This window comes from Triturus cristatus, chromosome 3_2 (assembly GCF_964204655.1).
Source record: "Triturus cristatus chromosome 3_2, aTriCri1.1, whole genome shotgun sequence".
Classification (NCBI taxonomy): Eukaryota; Metazoa; Chordata; class Amphibia; order Caudata; family Salamandridae; genus Triturus; species Triturus cristatus.
The window spans coordinates 1,174,733,100-1,174,755,933 of record NC_140584.1 but is presented as its reverse complement, the minus strand read 5'-3'; the positions used below and the strand labels follow the sequence as shown (position 1 = coordinate 1,174,755,933).

The window sequence follows — 22,834 nt, the reverse complement described above, 5'->3', positions numbered from 1 at the left end:
TCAACTAATCTTTTGTTCCGTCTGACAGCCTCACCACTCCTCATCCAGAGGACCCTTACACTTGGAGTAAGGAATATTCTCTTAAGGCCTTCCCCTTAATGAACTATGAATCATATCAGACCATCTCTGCACTTGTTAAGAGTGTGTCGCCCGGAGACCCAGCACCCGCCCAAGATTTTTAACCAAATGGCAGAGTAAGTTGGTCCAATCGTTTTGGATTTGATCAACTCCTCCATATCCACTGGGGTGGTTCCCCCCAATGGAAAGAAGCCATGGTTAAATCCCTTTAAAAAAAACCTAGCCTGAACCCAGACTTTCTTGGCAACTACCGACCTATCTCGCTCCTCCCAGGAATTATCAAAATATTGGAGAAGCACATCAATTCGGCAATTTCTGCACACCGGGAATCTAATATTCTTCTTCATCACTCTCAAACCAGATTCCGCCCCCGCCAAGGTACGGAAACGGACTTATTAGCAGTTGTGGAAGAATCCAGAAAGATCCTGGATACAGAAGGCTTCTCAGCCGTGATCCTTTTAGATCTCCGAGCGGCCTTTGACATGGTCAACCACCTCATTCTGGTCCAACGACTGAGAAATCTGGGTGTGTCCAGAGTAGCCCTTACCTCGCTGCAATCCTTTCTGGAAGAAAGATCCTTCCAGGTTTTCGAGGGTGAGGCAACCTCGAAATCCTGGCCCCTCCACTGTGGGGTCCCCCAGGGATCTTCCCTAAGCCCAGCGCTTTTTAACACCTACATGGCACTGCTTGCGGACATCGATCTTCCCTATGGGGTGCACATTGTGACCTATGCTGATGACACTCAGCTGGCTGTGGCGCTTAACCTCTCAGACAGGTCCTCTACCGACCTCTGTACCTGCCTTGAAGAAGTAGCCAAGTGGATGAAACACTCCTATCTGAAATTAAATGGTGATAAAACCGAGCTTATGCTCCTTGGCAATCCTTCTCTTTTTAAGGCAGACATTATGTGGCCAGCCTCGATGGGCTCTGCACCTGTTTCCAAGTCGGAGATAAAAAGCCTGGGCTTCTGGCTAGACTCAGACCTCAACTTTAAAGTCCAGGCCAGAAAGGTGGTGGCCTCCTGCTTTGGCATCATACGGATGCTTCGTAAAGTGCTTCCTTTGCTCCCTTTTCAAGCAAGAAAGCTCATGGTCCAAGCGCTTATTATTTCGCACCTGGACTACGGCAATGCCTTATACCTCGGAGCCCCGAGTTCGGTCCTCACTAAACTTCAAACAGTACAGAACTGCGCCTCAAGGATCCTCATGGGGACCCAGAACCGGAAGTCTGCAAAACCGGCCACGAAAGTCCTCCATTGGCTCCCCGTTTGGGAGAGTGTCCTCCTAAGGCCTTATGCATCACCCACAAGATGATGGGAGGGAAAGGACCAGTTATCATCCGCTCTATGGTCAAGCCCTATCGAGCTAAGAGGCGATTGCGCTCTAACGAGCAATACCTGGCCGTCGTCCCCAGAATTAAAAGAGCTAGAAGCGGCGGCCGGCTAGTTTCATACAATGCTGCCAAACTCTGGCATCCCCTTCCTCTTCAGCTACGAAGGGAATCCACTCACACAGCCTTCTGCAGGCTGCTGAAAACATGGCTCTTTCCTAAGTGAGTCTCTGAGGCCTCAGTTATTCCCCAGCGCTGGGATGCCTACGGGTAGCTAAGCACACTATAAGTGCTGCTTCATTCATTCATTCATTCAAAATGATTTTCACAGACAACTGTTTTCTGAAAGCATGCGCAAATCTGTGCATCATTTTAACATCAAGCCTTTGCAAGTGGCTTTATATGGTTTGTCATCTAATGCTTATCACTTTTTGAATCAGGGTGAACAAATAACTATTGCTGCAAGTTTAGGAGTGAACTATTTTTGACACAAAACATTATTAATATTACACCTCAAAGCACCACAGGGACAGCTCCATTTACGTCACTGGAAGGAAAAACGCCTAAAACAAATGTGTCCAGAGGGGTTAAATGTATTGATGTATGTTGGAAAGCGAATACTGACATTAACTTGAAAGAAAGAACGTTAGAAAAACAGTTAACCTATAAATCTCAATTTGATAACAAAAGAAAGACACTCACTGATTGAAATTGGACGGCGCGTCATTATTAAATGTATTAAGAGAGTCCCAACATTAGAATGTGGGTTTTAGCACCAGCCACGGTCTTCAGAGAGTCAGAGAGAGTCGACCGGTGTTTCTTGCAGGGGGGGGTGGGGGGGGGGGCTGGCGGGACAGACGCACAGTGAACGATTCTCTGATGGTCGGATGTTTCCATCTCAGACAAGGACGCCTGTTGCAGGGTCAGCCCAGGAGTAAAGTTCTTCACCCGGATTCAGCGTCGATGCGTCTTTGGCTGTGGATCAATTTCATTGCGATGTTATTCCTTCAAATTCACCTGGTTTTGAGTCCGAATCTCTCATTTCTTTGCCTATGTTGGTTTCTGATGGCAATACACATGTATCTGATGTTCCCAATTCTTGTTCTACTGTGAGGGTCTCCTCAGGTATTTCTGGTTTTGATTTGCAGAATGCCACTCGGCTTGTTTTGCAATCCGAAGATGTTATTTGTTGCAAACCTTTTACCAGGATTCCGTCGACAGATATTGATTAAATTGTTGATGGATTCGTTTTTTCTCTCATTTAAAGGGGGAGATGTTGTGGTCTGTGCATCGTTATTATATTAGTGAAATATACGCTTTTGTTATGATCGCCTGCTTAGCGATGGGGTTTGACATGTGAGCTGGCTGTGAGGACAGCACTCGATCTCTGCACTCGGACTGGGCAGCTGCTGGGATCGAGCAGTCCAGACAGACGTGTTTCTCCCTCTGGGCTCGTTTCTTTAGGAATACACTTTGTTTCCTCTACTGCATGCGTTTGCATTCAGTTTCATCTTTAAATCTTAACACAACAGGCTCACGCAGGGGGCTGTCACACTAATGTGTCTGCTTTGTGCAACCTGAACAAAATAGCCCCTCCCTTGTAAAGTGCGGCCTTCTGGTTATTTCACCAACGTGGTTGTGTCATGCCCACCTCAGAATGTTCAAACCATGCAAACTCTGGATTGTAGTGCTGGAATGCACAATCCTTGGGAAGGTTTCTCACATTAGGAGGCCGCTGATGGACAGGATGAGCGCAGGGCGCATCCACCTCCACTGCTCCTGCTACGCTGAACAGCATTTCTGAGCATGAAATGAAGCGGTGCCCCAGATCTTCACTGTGCCATTTAGGTCATGGATACTCAGGCTCAGAAACAGTATCAACAACTCTATGGTTCCTGCCTAAACACACCCAGGAATAGCAACTTACACAGTGGAGGAAAAAAGTTAATCTAACCTGCACAAAGCTCATTCTAGAATTATTTTCACACCCTCTTCTTCCCCCACCCTTTTTATCACATAGATTATTTGGATTAGGGGTGGGCAGAACTCATGCAGTTTCACTCTGCGCAATTCTGCAGTTTCAGAATAACTCTGCGAGATTCCACAGAGTTCCGTGAGCGGACGGAAATCCCTACATAGTGCTGATTTTAAGCACCAGAAGCTTGTTCCACACTGCAAAATCAGCATGAATGGCATCACACGGCACACCACGCGTCCTGCGTGCAAGCGCGCGCGCAGAGGGCGCTGCTTACTTGCTGCCACTCGAGTAGATTTTCTTCTTGGGTGGCAGCTTTCTCACCAAGAATGGTGACTACCGCCCTCGTTGGGAAAAATTTAATTTAATTTAAAAAATATTTCTAAAGCGCAGCGTACACCTTGCGGTTTCTTGGCGCTAGGGGGATTGGCAACTGAGGGAGAGAGACCAGAGGAAAAGATAAGAGGAAATATTAAAAGAGTTTAAGAGGGGAAGGCCTGGCTGAAGAGGAACGTTTTCAGATCTCTACGAAAGGGGAGGTACTGAGTGGCAGAGCGGAGATGGTCAGGGAGTGAGTTCCAGAAGGTTGGAGCCAGGGTGGAAAAGCTGGCCCCGCCCCACTTTTTGCGTGTGAAACGAGGGGTCTGAAGAAGGGACTTAGAGGAAGACCGAAGTACTCTTGCAGGTACATACGGATTGATTAATGAAGAGATAAAAGCGGGGGCAGTGCCCTGACGGGCCTGGAAGGCCATGCAGCCGATCTTAAAAAGGGAGCGTTCTTTTACAGGGAGCCAGTGAAGCTCCCTGAGAAGGGGGGTGGAATGGTGATAACGAGGCAGGCCATACACCAGCCGAGCTGCCTGGTTCTGGATAATCTGGAGTCTACGCAAGCTGTACGCGGGGATACCGTGGTAGAGAGCGTTTGCGTAGTCCATTCGCGATATCACTAGTGCGGCCATGATGATCTTAAGTGCCTGGGGGGAAAAAAAACGGGAAACAGTGCGGATAGTGCGGAGAGTGAGGAAACAAGAGGATACCACAGAACTAATTTGTGAATGGAGAGTGAGCTGGTTGTTTATTTTGACACCGAGTGTTTTGACCGTGGTGGAAGGGGTAGGTGCGGGGCCAAGAGAGGGGGGCCAAAAGAAAGAGTTCCAGGGGCTGGATGAACCACCAGTGAGAACCAGCTCGGTTTTATCCGGGTTCAGCTTAAGGTGGTTGTGGTTCATCCAGTCCCTGATGAATGTCATAGTTGACTGGAAGTTAGAGACAGAGAGAGGAGAGGGAGATAGATCAAAGATGAGCTGGAGGTCATCCGCGTAATTATAAACGGTGACCTCCAGCTGTTGGAGTGCGAAAATGAGAGGAAAGATATAGAGATTGAAAAGCAAAGGGGAGAGAGAGGAACCCTGGGGAACACCGCAAGTGACAGGGAGAGGGGTGGCCGTGAAGTCGTCTAGCCGAACCGCCTGAGTGCGGTCCCTCAGAAAGGAGGAGAGCCAGACCAGAGCTGATCCCCCGATACCAGCCGCCTTGACACGGGTAAGTAAGATGGTATGGTCCACCGTGTCAAAGGCGGCGGAGAGATCAAGGAGGACCAGTGCCTGGTGTTTGTTCTCATCCATGCCCCTTCTGAGTTTGTCTAAGACTGCGACCACGACTGATTCGGTCGAATGTCTGGGGCGGAACCCGGCTTGGCGGGGTGCCAGTCCTCCATTTGCCTCAACATGGGCGCTAAGTGCCGCGGTGACGTGGCGTTCCATCACCTTGGCCAGAAAGGGTAGCAGGGAGATGGGGCGGTAATTGGCCGAGATGGAAGGATCCGCGCCAGGTTTTTTCAGGATGGGCACTATTGTAGCTGCCTTTAGCACAGAGGGCACTACGCCCTGTGCCAGAGAACTGTTGAGGAAGGCGATGGGGGGGTCAGGGCAGCCGAAGTAAATTTGCTGCAGGACTCGTGCCGGGCAGACGTCCGCAGGAGACCCCGACTTCACTTTGGGAAGTATCTCTAAAAAAGAGTCCTGAGTGAGAGGGGGGATGGAGGTAAAAGGGCATAGGACGAAAGGTGGGGAGGGATCGACGAAGGCAGACGAGGGTGGTGGGATGTTGGTCTTGATGGTAGCAATTTTCTCTAAGAAGTAGGTATTAAGTTGGTCGCAGAAAGGCTGGGAAGGAGGAATTTGGGACGAGGTTCGGTCTGAGAATGCCAGGTCATTCACTATGCCGAAGATTTCCCTGGGTTTGTTTTTTGCAGAAGTTATTTTTGAAGAAAAGTAGGAGGTTTTTGCGGCCAGGATTGCTGTTTTGTATTTAGCCAGTGCTGATAAGAAGTGGGTTTTTGATAAGGGGCTGTAATTTTTCCTCCATTGCCTCTCCGCCCGTCGGGCGCTCAGTTTGAGATCTTTTAGGTGGTCATTGAACCATCTATTGGAGTCCTTAGGTCGGCGGATGGAAATGCGGCGTAAGGGCGCCACTGAGTCGCAGCCTCCAGCCAGCCAGGTGTTAATGGCCTTGGCTTGAGAGGCAGATGATAAGCCCGCGAGAATGGGAGTGGAGTTGCAGAGTGAGGAGGTCAAGGAGGGATAATCCAGTCTATTCCAATTCCGCGCCCAGGTGTTTTTGGTGTGCGGGGTTTTGGACATCAGGTTTCGGAGAATGGAGAGGGAGATGAGGGTATGGTCGGACCATGGGCACGGCGAGACAGCAGCCGAGGCCACAGGGAAGTTAAGGGACCAGACCTGGTCCAGTGTGTGCCCATGGGAATGAGTGGGGACGGATATGTGTGACACGAAGTTGAGGGATGAAAGGTAATCTGTAAATTCTTTAGAGGCTGAGCACTCGTGTGGGTCTGAGGGCCAGTAATTGAAGTCCCCAAGCACCAAGACCGAGGCGTAGTTGACCACCAGGTTGGCCAACAGGTCTTGAAATGCCGGCAAGAATAAGGGCGAGGGCTGAGGAGGGCGGTACATAAGGAGGCAAGTTATGGGGGGGGAAAATGAAAGAGAGCGGACTGCCAGGAAGTCAGCAGGGGGAATAGGGGGAAAAGGGAGTGGTTGAAAGTTCAACTCCGACCGAGCGATTAGGGCGACCCCACCGCCAGCCTTGCCTGTCGGCCGATCGGCCCGCAGGGCCATATAGGAGGGGGGTAGGGTGGCCAGGAGAACAGGGAGGGAAGAATCACAGTACCAGGTTTCGGTCAGGAGCAGTATGTCAGGTTTCTCTGAGTCGAGTAAGACAAACAGCTCGTGGTGGTGCTTGACCGCTGACCTGGTATTGAGTAGGAAGATAGACAATGCCGGAGAGCGGGGGGTGTCAAGGGGGGGGGGGCAAGGTGACGGGGGGGCGAGCTGCAGGGGATAGGGTGCAATGGGGGAAGAAGGAGCAAGGCCTAGTGAGGAGATCAGACTGCGGATGGGATCCGGGAGTGGCCAATGGCCTTGGAGGGCAATAAGGTCCTTGGTAGAGTAAAATCTTGCCAGGTGCCATTCTAGTCACAGTGCCCGACAATCACGCTAGGGGATGTCAATTCTCACTCACCAACTTACTGTTGGTGTGCCACGCGCAAGAAAAAACTCCACCATGCGGCAGTTGGAACAATTCTACCCCAAATCTGTGTTACAAGTGTAGCGCGAAGTGGGTTAACTCCATGAACCCCTGCAGAGGAATGGAATCCATCACCCACCCCTCATCTGGACAGCGCTTCACACAACTCCAAGGGAGCTTCAAACTACTACAGACTAGGGGCCTGACTACGATCTTGGCGGATGGGATACTCCATCACAAACGTGCAACATATGCCCTCTGCCGTATTAAAAGTTCTATAGGACATAATGGGATTTTACTTTGGTGGATGAGATATCCGTTACATTTGTAACTGAGTAACCCCGACTGCCAAGATTGTACTCAGGCACTTGGTCTTCCTCTGTGGAAGGGCATTAGTTTGTACACAGTTCAGCGGTCGAAGTGGGTGGGATCAGAGGCGCACGTAATTTGAGGAAGACCGTTCCCCTACTTTCTGTGAAATGATAACCATCCCGGAAAGGTTAATTCCGAGAGCTGAAGTGCTTCAGCTGCAGTGTGAGACAGGGAGCCTCCTGTGTGGTGAAACCAAAGGCTGGCAGACAGCTAAACAAGCCTTGCCAGGGTGCCGCAGCCGGAAAGAACTGTAAAAGTGCACAATGGGTCAATCTGCAAAAGTGAAGGTAGCACAGAAGCAGGCGTTGGCTGTAATTAATGGAATCACTCGACACTTCCATATGACACAGATTTATTATTTATGAATGGTATTGGTATGGAGTTACCAGCGGAGCTGTGAATTATGTGCTTTATAACATGGGTCCCTGCGCCACAGGGGCCTGTGTTATGCCCCGAACCATTCGCCCCTGCTCCAACCAGGATTCAACTCTGCGGCTCTCTGGATACAGACTTCTGCAGTGCATTAACTAATAGAGCTTTCATAATGTAGGCCAGTGCATTTCCCACTGAGTGACTTAACGTTATCTCAATTTTAAGCTGTGTTATTTTATATGTACATACCTGAAGGTGAAAGACACAAAAAATGTATAGAACTCTTTTTGCCACACCTTTGACCCGTCACCCACGCTTACTAGCCCCTCCCCCATTGTGCAAAGCATCACAGTCCCCTTACTTTTTTAATGCACTTCGACCGCTGACAGAGTTACAATTCTACTGCTGTGTTCAAGCACTGACTTTGAGACACCACCTTAGACTCCCATTGTAAGGAGTGCTTCCGGTCCATCTGTTACTTTAATGCAGGCTTCTCAAAGTCGGTCCTGCGGGGCCGGATCCATGCCAGGTTTTTTAGATTAACTACATTTTTCTACGTGTGGATATGCTAAAAATCTGGCATGGATCTGTCCCTCAAGGACAGACTTCAGAGAACCCTGCTTTAATGGGTATCAGGCCTACCTTAACTGAGGGGGAATACTTTCATTCATGGTGGGTTTGGGTCTGCTTAACTCAAAGTGTGGCTAGCCTCATGTCATGAGACTAACACTCACAGTGGTGAGGGCCACTCCTGGGTGAACTAGACCTCTACTAGCAGACAAATGCCCCTTGAAGGGAATGTGGGGTTCACAGTAGGACTCCCCTTTATTCTGTGTATCAAGGATTTCTTCCAAAGGCTCTTTTCTGATTTATAATATACAAATGATTAGGTTTAATCCATACTATACCGCGTGCGTAGTGCGGGTCTACACTTTACTAGTACTGATTAAAATTGTCAAACACTGGGGTTAAGAGTAGCTGTCTCAACACATGCTTAAATGTTATAGCAGGTTTTACAAAGATATTTACTTTTACCTGTTTATTTATTCTTTTTTCTTCTAAGATAAGTAATATGGCTGTCCCACTCGATTTTGATTTTAAATTATATTAAAATTTCATGAGAATTTACCAAGTCAGACGCGGAGGTCTCACACTCAATTTTTCTTTGCCAAATGGACAGCAAGCCACCTTTGCAATCTTACAGGATTTATGTCATGTGCGTTTCCTCCGTTTCCTTCTTCCACACCCAGAATGTGACTAGGTGAGGGCAGCTCAAGGCTGAGTTACTGGGAAAACATCTACTTCAGGGTGCATTAAGAAGTGGACTTGAGGCTGCATTTTCCACTAAAATACAGCAGCTAATCCTAGTTTTGCATTTCAAGTTAGAACATATCACCATGTTACTTTGCCAAAATTTCACATAATCACACATGGGCAAACTGTGCTAACTTTGCACACCCGGCGCTCCTACGAGCCGGGCATGAGTAGCTCACGCGGTCCTGGTCTTCACTCTCCTTTCGGTTCTGCTGCTCGCAGATTTGTCTTTACATTATAAATGCAGGACTACATGTCCCAGAATACAAACCAAACACCCGCACTGGCTCACCGACCATAAAATACATGAGTAACTCAAGGCGAAAACAATCGTGGATTGAGGTTAACTGGCATGAAGTGCACCATGCCACCTTATAACAAGGCGAGAGAAGCACACCACAATCGGTATGTAGAGTGGGCTAGGATGAGCTGACATAGGCGTAGCTGCAAAGGAAGTCCGCGCTGCATGCTACACTCTCAGTCACTCCTAGCTTTATACCCCACCTGTTTGTCAGGCCTAGCTTTATACCCTATACTTTCAGTCAATCTTAGCTTTATACCTTATACTTTGTCAGTCCTAGCTTTATACCCTACACTTTCAGACAATCCTAGCTTTACATCCTACACTCAGTCAATCCTAGCTTTATACCCCACACTTTCAGCTAATCCTAGCTTTATACCCTACACTTTCAGTCAATCATAGCTTTATACCCTGTTTGTCAAGTTTAGCTTTATACCTAACACTTTCAGTCAATCTTAGCTTTATACCCTACTTTCAGTCACTTAGCTTTATACCCTACTTTCAGTCAATCTAAGCTTTATACCCTACTTTCAGTCAATCTAAGCTTTATACCCTACTTTCAGTCAATCTTAGCTTTATACCTTATACTTTGTCAATCCTAGCTTTACTCGGTCAATCCTAGCTTTATACCCTACACGTTCAGACACTCCTAGCTTTATACCCTACACGTTCAGACACTCCTAGCTTTACATCCTACACTCAGTCAATCCTAGCTTTATACCCCACACTTTCAGCTAATCCTAGCTTTATACCTTACACGTTCAGTCAATCATAGCGTTATACCCTGTTTGTCAATCTTAGCTTTATACCCTACACTTTCAGCCAATCCTAGGTTTAAACCCTGTTTGTCAATGTTCGCTTTATATCCTACACTTTGTCAATCCTAGCTTAACATCCAGCAGTTTCTCAGTACTAAATGTATACCCAACCCTTTCAGCCAATTCTAGCTTTGTACCCTACCGGTTTGTCAATCCTAGTTTTATGCACTACACTTCCATTAAATCCTAGCTTTGCACCCAGCTGTTTGTCAATCTTATCTTTTTACCCTACACTTTGTCAATCCTAGGTTTATACCCTACACTTTCAGTCAATCCAAGCTTTATACCGAAAACTTTCAGTCTAGCCTAGCTTTATACCCGACACTTTCAGTCAATCGTAGCTTTGCACCCAGCTGTTTATCAGTCCAAATGTTATGCCCTACACTCAGTCAATCTTAGCTTTACACCCTACCTGTTTGTCAATCTTTGCTTTATACCCTACACGTTCAGCCAGTCCTAGCTTTATGCCCTACCTGTTTGTCAATCCAAGCTTTATACCCTACACTTTTTCAATACTAGCTTTATACCCTACTTGTTTGTGAATCCTAGCTGTATACCTTACACTTTAAGTCAATCCTAGCTTCACACCCAGCTGTTTGTCAGTCCTAGCTTTACACCCTGTTAGTCAATCCTAGCTTTATACCCAATTTGTCAATCTTAGCTTTATACCCTACACTTTCAGTCATCCTAGCTTTATACCCAGCTGTTTGTCAATCTTAGCTTTACACCCTACCTGTTTGTCAATCTTTGCTTTATACCCTACACGTTCAGCCAGTCCTAGCTTTATACCCTACCTGTTTGCCAATCTTAGCTTTATACTAAGCCTGGGCGAAGCACTATGCTACGCTCGCGTAGTTTGCGAATTTCGCGCTACTTCGCACTATGCGAACTGCATGTAGCACAGTGCGAACACGCGTAGCATAGTGTTGCGTAGTGCTGCGGTCATTTTTTGCTTGCTCGCGGTCCTCAACGTCAAGTTGGCGACCGCGAGCAAGCAAAATGACATCCCGGCGAGACTTTTTCCTTGTTCGTGATCAGCAACTTCAAGTTGGCGATCGCGAACATGGAAAATAAACCTCCCGGCGAGATTCCCAACGCGAGGAGGTCAGGTTTCTCATTGCGAGTGGTCGCGTATGCTCGCGACCGCTCGCGATGAGAAACTACCAGTTCGCGTTGAGAACGCTGAAGCTCGAGTAAAAATCTACTCGAGCAGCAGAAAACTACAGCTCGCACTGTGCAAGATGCCATTTTCAATGATTGCACAGTGCCGGTTGCTTGTCCGCACTGTGCAATCATTGAAAACGACATCTGGCACAGTGCGAACAAGGTACTACGCAGTTCGCGAAGTGCTACGCGTAGCTCGCGTAGTGCAAACTTCACTTTGCGTAGCTTCGCGAAGTGCTACTTCGCGAACTACGCCCAGGCCTACTTTATACCCTACACTTTTTCAATGCTAGCTTTATACCCTACTTGTTTGTGAATCCTAGCTGTATACCTTACACTTTAAGTCAATCCTAGCTTCACACCCAGCTGTTTGTCAGTCCTAGCTTTACACCGTTAGTCAATCCTAGCTTTATACCCAATTTGTCAATCTTAGCTTTATACCCTACACTTTCAGTCATCCTAGCTTTATACCCAGCTGTTTGTCAATTTTAGCTTTATACCCTACACTTTCAGCCAGTCCTAGATTTATACCCTACCCGTTTGCCAATATTAGCTTTATACCCTACACTTTCAGCCAGTCCTAGATTTATACCCTACCCGTTTGCCAATCTTAGCATTATAACCTACACTTTGTCAATCCTAGTTTTACACCCTACACTTTCAATCAATCCTAGCTTTATACCCTGCTTGTGAATCTTAGAATAATACCCTACACTTTCAGTCAATCCTAGCTGTGTACCCTACCTGTTTGTCAATCCTAGCTTTATGCCCTACACTTAGTCAATCCTAGCTCAACACCCAGCAGTTTGTCAATCCTAAATTCATACCCGACACTTTCAGCCAATCCTAGCTTTGCAACGAGCTGTTTGTCAATCTTATCTTTTTACCCTACACTTTCAGTCAATCCTAGCTTTATATCCTACTTTCAGTCAATCCTAGCTTTACACCCAGCTGTTTGTCAATCCTCGATTTACATCCTACACTCAGTCAAGCTTAGCTTTATACCCTACACTTTTCAGTCGAATCTAGCTTTATACCCTACACTTTGTCGATCCTAGCTTTACACCCTACAGCACTCTGTATAATGGGATTTCAAACACATGCACTAAAAACTAAACTACAACTTCACAAACACAAAATGCCGCGGGCTCAACAGTCAACGGTGATGAAGAGGGTCAGGCGAGGTTGGCCGCATTACAGCTATGGACATTAATCTGAAAGGGAAGTTAATCTAATATTCGGGACAGCCAGCTGCGTTGGGCTACATGTTGCTGTACAACTGATCTTGAAGCCACCAGACTCCGAAACGTACCTTGTGTGTTTTTACATAAAGAATTCTCACCAAGTATCTGTAGCAAACCAACGCCGCCAGATGCCAGGGAGCCTTGGTCGCCGCAACTTCTTTACCAGCCACTGACCCTTCCTCCCTGAACCAGCTAGTGTGGGGAATGAGAACTGGAGGTACAAGTGAGGAACCCTATGAGCAGTCGCTGAGAGCCATCAGCAGGCATCCATTGGCAGTCAGATCAAAAAACATGCAAGCAAAACGTAGCCAGGTGCACAGGCACCCACACTAACACAAATGGACACAAATCCATAGATATTCGAGCACCCCTACACACAGAAATCAACTGCAAGGATCAATGCACACATATACCGACAAAGATGCGCGCAGCGGCACATAATGATGTGCATAAGCAGAGGGAGAGCAAACGCCTGCAGACACACACAATCATACCGAACACCATCAACGCACACACACCAACAGCTTACAAGCAAATACGGACACAACAACAAATTACAAAGACCCAGGGGCAGACACATGGACGGACGCTCGTGTAGCTACAAACAGGCAGGGACACATACAATACAGAACACAGGTTCACATGCACGCACAGGTGATGAACAATCTCTAAGTGAGTGAGTGATGAATGGATGTCTAGGTGGTGAAGTAAATAAGTGAGTGGGGGCGGAGACCATGGGCATCGCCTTTGTTTAATCTTTAGTCACCTTGCACTGCCCTTGACCCAACTGGCGGCAGGAGTCATGAAGGCCTGGCCAGGAAGGTAATCGTCTTATTTACTTTCTGTAGTTTCCACTCTTTATCAATCAGAAGCAAATCTGGGGCTCTTGTGGGATTATTAGTGGCACAAGAGGTCAAACCTGTGACGTCATCGGGGGTCAAAAGCATATTATATCATCGCCTCTCTTTCGGGCATTTAAATTGACAGGTGAATGAAATTATGGTCGAATGAGGACTTGGTTGGTAGGAGAGAAGGGTCATGTGTGAGAGGGTAGGAGGAAAGATGAATGCACAGATATGGGAGTAAGGATAGAACATTCATGCACCCACGAACTTACCCATTTTGGCACTCACTAATCAGTCAATCGTGTATCCACGTTTTCGCCCTTTCTTCCATACATGCGCTCACCCATCATTCATTCATCCACCCACCCATCAACCTTTAAGCCCTTTTATCCATCCACGCACTCATCTATGTATCCAGCATTACTCCGGGCTCTCATTCACATACGCATGCACTCTTATCCGTTCATTCATGCACTCACACTAACTTTCCAATAAAGAAATATGCACTGTCATTTCTTAAAATTAGACCTACTGGCTTTGTCAAATCTCGTAAAATAAATTAATATAAAAATGTTACTTTGAAATACCCCTAATGTTGGAATATCCTTCCACCAAAAGTACCCAAGGGCTCCACCACGTTTAAAATGCAGCTTTCCGATACAGGTTGTGCTAGTAATAACTGCTGGGGAATAGACACAGACACACACCAGTGACTGGAACCCCTCGGCAGGTGTTCCGGTAACGAGGCCCATCGGAAGGCTGTACCAGGTGCTGCTGTGCGGCGCCACCAGCATCAGCACCGGTGTGTGCAGCGACAGAGAAACACGCAGCTTCCCTGGGGTAAGATGGCGTCGCCATGGCAACCTCTGCCTGTGCAACGCATCCCGCCTGCCTGTGAGCGCTGCCGAGAGAACATACGGGGCTGCCCGAGCACCCAGACACTGGAACAGGAGCGGTGTCAATGACAGCCGAACCCCAAAGAGTATACCCTGCTAGAGAGGGCAGCGAAAAATAGGGGGGCTCGGGGTCTGAATCTACCGCCAGTAGCAACACGTCCTTCTGAAACACGTATAAGTGTCAGCAGCTAGTGCTGAGCCCGCCGAGCTCTCCGGCAGAATAGAACCTGCAAGTAATGTCTACAGAGAGTTACAAGGATTCAAATCCTCAAGCATTCGCCCCGTCTTCATAAATGACCAGCAGTGAAACTCCTTTTATGGATTGTTTAAGCTTTTGCTCGATAATGAAGATTCCTGCCCCATGTTTCTCAGATCCGATGTGTTCTTGCGGATTCTGCCCCCTCCATGGAGATGGTGGGTGCATCCGTTTGAAGACTTCCGGTGGAGGTAGCCCCCTTACAACAGCCTTTCCTGGATGACCCCGAAGTTCGACGGAATAAGAATATGAAACAGATTCCTTCTTGAATGCACGCCCCGAACATGTTTCTACTTTCTAAGGTCAATGCGACAGCCTGCGGGGCCCCCACGGAAGGATTTCAAGGGTCAGTGAAGGCCAAACTTCCAGCCTTACAGTTTTGGGGCTGCCATTGCCTCTCGTCTCAACCGTTGCTCTTTAGTTATCACAGCGATGCAGCTGTGGTAGAGCGGTTTAAGAGTTCCAAAACACACACCGGTGACTGGGGCACAGGGAGAAAGCACAGCTGCAGAGGATCACAGGCGTGTTCTCGGACTGGGGCCCCATGGTTGCAGATGGTAACCCGTCGCAGTCTGATCAGCCAGGCGGGTCACCCGAAGGGTGCCATGGCTCTGGACACAAAGGGGACGGTGGGTGTTGTCTCTGCAATGAGTACAAGACGTCTCCGCAAGCCTCGGTGATAGAACACATCTCAAAAACAAGATCAATCAATCATAACACTTGTATAGCGCGCTACTCACCTGGGAGGGTCTCAAGGCGCATGGGGAAGGGGGCCGCTACTGCTCGAACAGCCAGGTCTTGAGTTGTCTCCTGAATGGAGGTGGTCCTGGGTCAGCCGCAGGGAGGGCTCCCGGAATCGCAGACACAATGATCAGGGGCTGGACACCTCTGTGCGATGAGGAGTGAACCCCTACCAGCACTTGAAAGAGGAGGACAGTGTCAGCACAGTATAAGTGCAGAATGCAATGTGATTTATAAGCCAATGTTGAGTGTGGGGGGGGGGGGCATAACACCGAAATAAATGGTGATACTCCCCAACGATGGTAATACACAGCATTTTACACTTTACATACCTGCGCTTATGGTTTATGCCATGCTGACTCAGGTTTTTGTGCAGTAATTGGGAAGGATTTCAGATATAATCAAAGCACAAGTGTTTCCATCAGTGTAACGGCATAACTCGCAGGTATAGGCCACATGTACGTGTGCATGCATGGCATAAACACACACACGCTCTATACTAAGGGATACAAATAACTGAATGTTCGACTGGCAGTCTAGGTTTTACCACAATCTAACTCAATGGTCTTTATTTTATCCAACCCCAGAAGGATGAAAGGCCGAGTCGTCGATTCTGGAATTCAAACAAATCTCCGGCATTCAACCCAGCTGGACTAGCTTACATGCGTGTCTTGTGCTGCCCTACGCAATGGTGGTCCACAGAAAATATACATGTATGACACTAAAAGGGAGGGCACAGGTGAAGAGGCTGCCCAGGTTGTGAGCACGAAGCAGATGGCGCAGCACGATGAAGCCAGCTGGGCAGTGCCAAATCAATGTATCCCACGGTGCTTACAGCGCGGTGGCTGACGCCCACCTCGGGACACTGGGAATAAATCGACGGATCAGTAAAATAAAGCAATGTAGACGGGGGTGGAAACCTACATGAATTACCAAGGTGTGTGTATTGGAGGTAGTCTCTGGACAGGTCCCGACACAGCACAAGGGTCTCACTACTCCCCGAGTGAGCTTTGAAGTGCTCTGGAACAAGCAACGAGAACGCGCTTCCCCGCGCATGCACATGAACAATCAGGGACGTTGTTTACCGCGTAAAATGGCCGTGGAGGGCAGTGGATATCAAAGTCCAGATTTCACGTTCGGCTCTAGTCTTCACTAAAGTGTTTGATCCCAGGAAAATCCCTGCATCTTTGCATGCTTACGAGCCCTCCCTTGTCAATAATGGGGTCCATTATAAAGAAGACACGCGCCGATATGTTCAGATGTACATTGAGACCACGCGCACCTTTCTAGCGCAGTCCCCTGCATGCACAAGACTCGTGGCGCTAGGCCTCCGTGGGAGAGCAGCCTGAAGCCTGGCGTCTGAGCCGGGTGTGAATGCCACTGCATAGACAGCCTCCCCCATGGACAGCTCCCCGGCTTCCTCCGGCAGCGAACTCGCGCTGCTGGTTCAGCACCACGGACAGCTGCCCCGCTCACCACAAAACAAGTTCAGCGCGGACAGCGACACGGCCGCCCTCCCCTCCGTGTGTCTGGGAGCGAGGGCCCCCCGCAAACCTGCGCGCTCACAAGAAGACGCCACAATGAAGGTTCGGCGAACATTATTGCAGCGAGGACATTCCTGGCGGCAGCCTATTTTTGTGCTTATAATTGGGCGACTTTAATTTTGACGTTTGCAGGGATTACCCTACAGACTAAGCATCGGTATTGTTCATTTTCCAATGTGACCCCACACACCCTCACGTGCATCCCTTCCGTGCCTTAACTTCCTCCCCGTTTCACTTTACGTCCCTCGACTTCCTCAACTGAGACATGAAGCCTTAGTTTGGTGACATCTGTGTCGTGACTGACGACCCTAACCGCCCAGTGACCGCTCGTGTGCTGTAACTTACTCTGCGTTTCACGATACTTCCTGTGGCCTCACTCCCCCTCACCTGACCTCATTCACTTTATTTTATTTTCACCTCCACCTTTAGTGGCATCTCTCTCTCTTACATGACATTATAGGTGTCCTTCATGTGACATCGTTCCCTGTCGTGAGATGACAGCCCCTCGGGTGATACCGCTCACCTCTCTACCACATGGATGCATATCAAAACGAACCCATGCAAACCGCAATTTATGCCAAAATCTTCGCTATTCAATACACGCTGAAAAACGCTGCTGCAGACAAAATAAAAAAAATGTTATATACCCTGCTTAGGAAAACAAAGTCGTACACCGCCGGCGCTAGTGCAACGAGGCGCCATTTTGAAAATGCTTCCCTCGTACAGCAACCAGTGCTCGGTGACACTCCATGGCCACAGAATAATGTACCCCGTACACAACCATCTCATTAAAAGAGGTTGCGCCCCAGGTACACAAAGGAGAAGCGTGTGACACCCGGATGCCAAACAGCTACGTGACTGGTGCGGCAAAGGACGCGTAAACACCCGCTCTGCAACCGCTGGAGCCAACGAGAAGCGCATTTCCAATCAGTGCTCGGTGCTGCGCTCCATTAGCGAGCGCGGGCCGCTGCCAAACCAGCCATTTAGTGATGAGTGCTCAAGGACGGCCAGGGTAGAGGCGGGCTGGGGCACGCCCCCTCCCTGCCCGCACCTCCAGCACCTTTCCGTTTTCGACACCAATCGCTCTGCAGAGATGCCATCATCCTCCTGGCCTCGCGCCCTTGCAACAGAGCTGCTGCATCCCTCGCACCCCCCATCACCCCGCGCAGCAAAAACACACCGCTCCCTTGTCGCGTCTCATGAATAGTTTATATCTCTTTTTAAATATACAATATAAAACTGGGCATTTTTGTTTGTACATTTGAACAACATTGGCACGTTGAAAGCTCCATTGTCAAACATGATTGATTTTTTTTTCCGTGAGCGTGTGTTCTAAAATATTACATTCAGAGAGTACTATGAGGTTTTTGCTTTTTTTGAGGAAAGAAGTGTGCAATGTTTCTGCAGTAAAGGCCAGTCAGCACCTTGGAGAGCAGAGCCGCTCGGTCTAATCCCAAGCAACCGAGGGACCAGCAATCCCCCTCCTCCTCCACCCCGCCCCCGCCCGGTGACTTGTCAAGCAAGGAAGAAATAAGCGAAAATATAAATTACTGTCTATACACAAGATAGAAATGCTTGAAATCTCTCGCTCTCGAACATAAAAATATGTCCTAACTATTCAAAGCTTTTGTTCGTTTAGGGGCGTCTGCACACATCGCCGACCCACTGCCCCCCGCCCTCCTCCCAGGAACAATCCACAGAGGAATCTATCAACAGCAACAACGGACACCGGCATGCAATCTCTTCAAAAATACGGAAAGCGCCTAGAGCGCCGTGATTGAGAGGCACAGAAACGCTATCACCAACATCGCCTTGGGCCTCCTCGTACGGAAATACAGTAAAAAGCACACCCTTTCTTCCTAGGGCGGGAAAGCTAAACTGACGCCCCGACGCCCAGGCACTAGCTGGGCTGCTGCGGAGTAGGGGACACCCTACATGATTTTACCCACTGACTCGATGCTTGCACAGACACGGGGTTTTAAACGTGTCTGGGTAGTAAGCACCTGGCTGCGCCGCTCTGCTTCAAAGGAGACATTAGGGTGGTTTCAAATATTGAAATGAGCACCAACGTTTACCCCAAAGGGGTGCTTTTACCCAATCAATGTGGACTGCACCAAATCCTCGCCCCATCAACTCTTCCAATACGGGTTCCATACATCAGACCTCTGTGGACCCTGGTTGACTCTACCCTCCACGTGGCCCCCGGCGGGACGCGCCATCTCTGGGAGAGGGGAATGCAGCAGAGAATCTGCAATGCAGTGCTTTCATCAGCGACCCCTACAAAAGCCCCTCACAGAGGATTCATTGTTGATAAAGGACAGCTGAAAGATGGATTCACCATTGTGTATCAGCAGATGTGCAGAGCTGCCTCAAACGATGGTGTGCCAACATCTGGAGAAGACCAACCACCACCCAGGGAAGGCCACCACCTGGAGGAGACCAACCACCACCCAAAGAAGACCAACCACCACCCAGGGAAGGCCAACACCTGGAGGAGACCAATCACCACCCAGGGAAGGCCACCACCTGGAGGAGACCAACCACCACCCAAAGAAGACCAACCACCACCCAGGGAAGGCCAACACCTGGTGGAGACCAATCACCACCCAGGGAAGGCCAACACCTGGAGGAGACCAACCACCACGGGCAGAAGACCAACCACCCTGAAGCTCTAAGTAGGGCTGTCCTTAGATTTACATAACAAGCTCAGAGCCCCAGAAGAATACTGCCTGCAGATGGTCATCCCACCCAAACCCACCTGGATCAGCTCCAGGGGGCTACTTCACCCGTGCTAATGCTCACGACACATTTTTAGGATGTTATTCTTTCAAGACAGTGGTAATATTGCTTCAACAAGTGGGACCACGAAGAATGGGTCAGCATAACCATTCACCATCTCCAACATCCTTTATGTGAGGTAATCCCATGTTAGGTCTGGAGAAGGAAATTAATCTCCGAGAAGATACAGGGATCAACAAATTCATTAATAGAAATGTCCAACCATCAACCCAATCTCTCTTGCCTATTCCTAATAAATTTAGTGCATTTCATGCTAACACAGAGGGTTGGTTATTCTGGTCGGGAACAGGCGCTAGCATTCAACAATTTCCCGCCAGCTTCATGGAGACTGACCTCCTCTTCTGGCAATGACCCCCTCAAACACGCAAAAGGTGGCGATAGACGGGCACCAAAAGAGCTAATAACACCTTCACCGTGACAAAGCCCTCCTCCAACAAGAGGCTGGTGGGGGCTCCACTGAGAATATGGTTTCTGCTTCAGATGTCCACCCAAAACTTTCAAGCTATGAACATACATTTAGGAAACTTTCAAGCAATTAACAAATATTTAGGAAAGCGGGAGATTGCAAATGTCACAGTCACAATGCAGTTCTCTTTCTATTTTCACCCACAATCCATCATTCTTCTGCGGTCAGGTGTAGACAAGCCATTCCTTGATAGGGCGACATCTAGAGCAAAGCAAAACTAACCTGATGCCTAGGACATATTCAACAGGGGGGCATAGGACTGACCCTGCAATGACCAAGGTTAACTCCACGATGATGCGGCAAAGAGAGAATACCCCTTTGCTTAGCCTCAACAACCCTTGCACTGGCTCTGGTCTTAGAAGGACTGCTCTTGACATATCAGAGGCTTTGATCGATATTCACATCCAAGTTCTACCTAGATAAGGTCATGCCTGGAAGGGGCCAGATCTTCATCATCGCTTAGACAACAGAGCTAAGGCCCGACGTAACGAGTTATGTTAGCAATATATGGAGGTCTGTGCAACCCCGATTGTCTCATGGGCAATGCACCACTCAACCCCCAGCACAGCCAGCTCCTTCATGTAAGGGGGGGGCAGAGTTGACAGGCACCCCAGAGGCTCCATTTTACAGGCAGAACCATAAACCCTTCAGGCCAGCATGTTCTTGTTGATGAAATGTTAGGTGCACACTTCAGCTGTCTGTCTGATGCCAGGCTGGGCCCATTCTGCCAGCTCATGAGGTGGGTGCATTCTTGAGGTGGGTGCATTTGGATCATGGTGTCAACTCTCCAGTCCAGGTGTTCTGCGTTTGCCTACCTCACTAGGGCCCGTGTGAGGCACATTTACACAGATTCATTCCTTTCTCAATAAATCAAACCAATCTCTTAGCATGGGTTCAGTTGAGGCAGCCATGATAAAACGGAGTGTGTGTGTGTATACGTGTTGAAGAAATGTGAGGGACTGGGGAGTCAAACTCTACCCTTCTCTGATTATCAAGACACACACAACAGCATCCTCCGCAAGAGCCCCAGCCATGGAGCTCACCCCAGGTGCAACCCTCTGGTCAGAAGACCCAGCTATCCAGGGGGTTCCTCCACCTCTCACAGGCCCCCAGAGTCATGGACTGCTGGCCTCGCGCCCCAACATTCCCAAAGATGCGTTTCCCGCAGGCTCTTCATCGTCCCATCCTAGTGCCAGCTGCCTGTTGATGGATGGACCAAGACGCTTTCCCCGACCCTCCTCCCCAAGTGGTCTCTGTGTAGATAGTGCAGTGCCCTCCCACCCCACCCCCCACGTGTCCTCTCCTTTATCTAGCGGTCCAGGCTGATGGTCCAGCGGTTCTCCCCCCGGCTCTGGTTCTCTCTCTGCTTCTCCCCCTCACCCTTGAGGTCCTGGAAGACCTGCGTGAAGTAATGCGGGTCTGCGTTGATGCGGAGCATGGGCCCACTCATGACCTGGATGATGCGCAGGCAGCGCTCCCAGAAGCCCTCGCGCCCGCCGCCACCACCCTCGCCCTGCACCAGGAAGGGCTTGAGCGGGTAGGAGATCTCGTTGCCCATGTAGGAGTAGGCCAGGTAGAGGCAGGTCAGGAAGGCCGCTCGCAGCTCGGCAGGCGTGCCCAGTTCGTCGCCAGACAGGGCCTCGCGGCAGAGCAGGTAGACAAAGACCAGGTTGGCCGGGGTGATGAAGCCCTGGTCCTGCCAGCCCTGGAGCAGCAGCGAGCGGTCCACGCCGCGGAACCAGGCGATCAGCTCGCCCGGAGTCAGCTCCTTCAGTCGGTAGCAGCGACGGCAGACGAACTCGCCCAGGCACCGCAGCAGCTCTCCGGTCGAGGCCTGCACCACCACCCGCCGCGGGGACAGCGGGGCCACCACCCCGGAGGAACCGTTCTGCTTCGCACCGACGTCCAGGATCCCAGGGTGCTTCCCCCCATTCTGGCCGCCCCCGATGCGCGGGGAGAGGCGCTTGCCCCCCTGGAGGCCGTTCAGCGCATTCTCCTGGTCCGTCGCCTGGGACTTGCGCAGGTTCTCGTGGTTGCGCTGCGCCACCGAGTCGCTGTTGTTGTTGGTGTCAGGTGGGCCACCGTTTGAGCGTCCTAGTGGGTTGGGGTTGACCTTTTTGGCGCTTTTCTTCTTGGCGGAGGCGGCCACCAGGCGCTTCCAAGTCAGGGCGGATATCAGCACCGAGGGGCGCTTCAAGCTCTTGTCTGGCTTGCCGTTCTTGCTGTTGGGGATGGCGGTGTAGCCCCCTCCGCCGTCTGACTTCTTCTCGTCCAACGAGCCCCCGCCCTTGGAGGCAGGCGAGAGGGATAGCACGGTGCCCATGGCGCACGGGGGTTCGGGCGGCTGTGCACGGGGCGTTGGTCTCGGAGATGTGTGGGGTGAAGATGGAGGTAAAGGCTGTTGGTCTGGGACCGCTCACAGGCGCGGGTCCATGCAGCAGAGGAGCCACAGGCGCCACCGCCCCTCGAGCGCTGCAGAGCTGCTCCCGCTGCGGCTGCCGGCTGCGCACTGATTCTGCGGCAGGAGCGGGCGGCGTGCCGGGCCCGCCCGTGAAGCGTAGCGGGCGCCTCGACCAATAGGAAGGCAGGAGCTGCGGAGACTGACAGCCAGAGGGACGCGCACGGCCCGCCCCCGAAGAGCTTCAAAAGCCCTGGCTCATCCTACTTTACTGGCATCTGATGGAGCCTACAGCAGAGCGTGATGGGAGGAAGTGGGTGGGGCGTAAGGACCAGGCACTCGGCTTGGAACGGAATATGCAGGCCTAGAGTTCTTGAGC

At 49.9% G+C, this 22,834-nt stretch overlaps 1 protein-coding gene across 1 annotated transcript; it reads right to left on the bottom strand.

Moving 5' to 3' along the window:
* Positions 1 to 17,979: 17,979 nt before the first annotated feature.
* Positions 17,980 to 22,604, bottom strand: CDK5R2 (cyclin dependent kinase 5 regulatory subunit 2). Its single transcript, XM_085650060.1, has one exon. The coding sequence runs from the start codon at positions 22,378 to 22,380 to the stop codon at positions 21,367 to 21,369; it is 1,014 nt and encodes a 337-aa protein (XP_085506186.1). The 5' UTR covers positions 22,381 to 22,604; the 3' UTR covers positions 17,980 to 21,366.
* Positions 22,605 to 22,834: the final 230 nt, after the last annotated feature.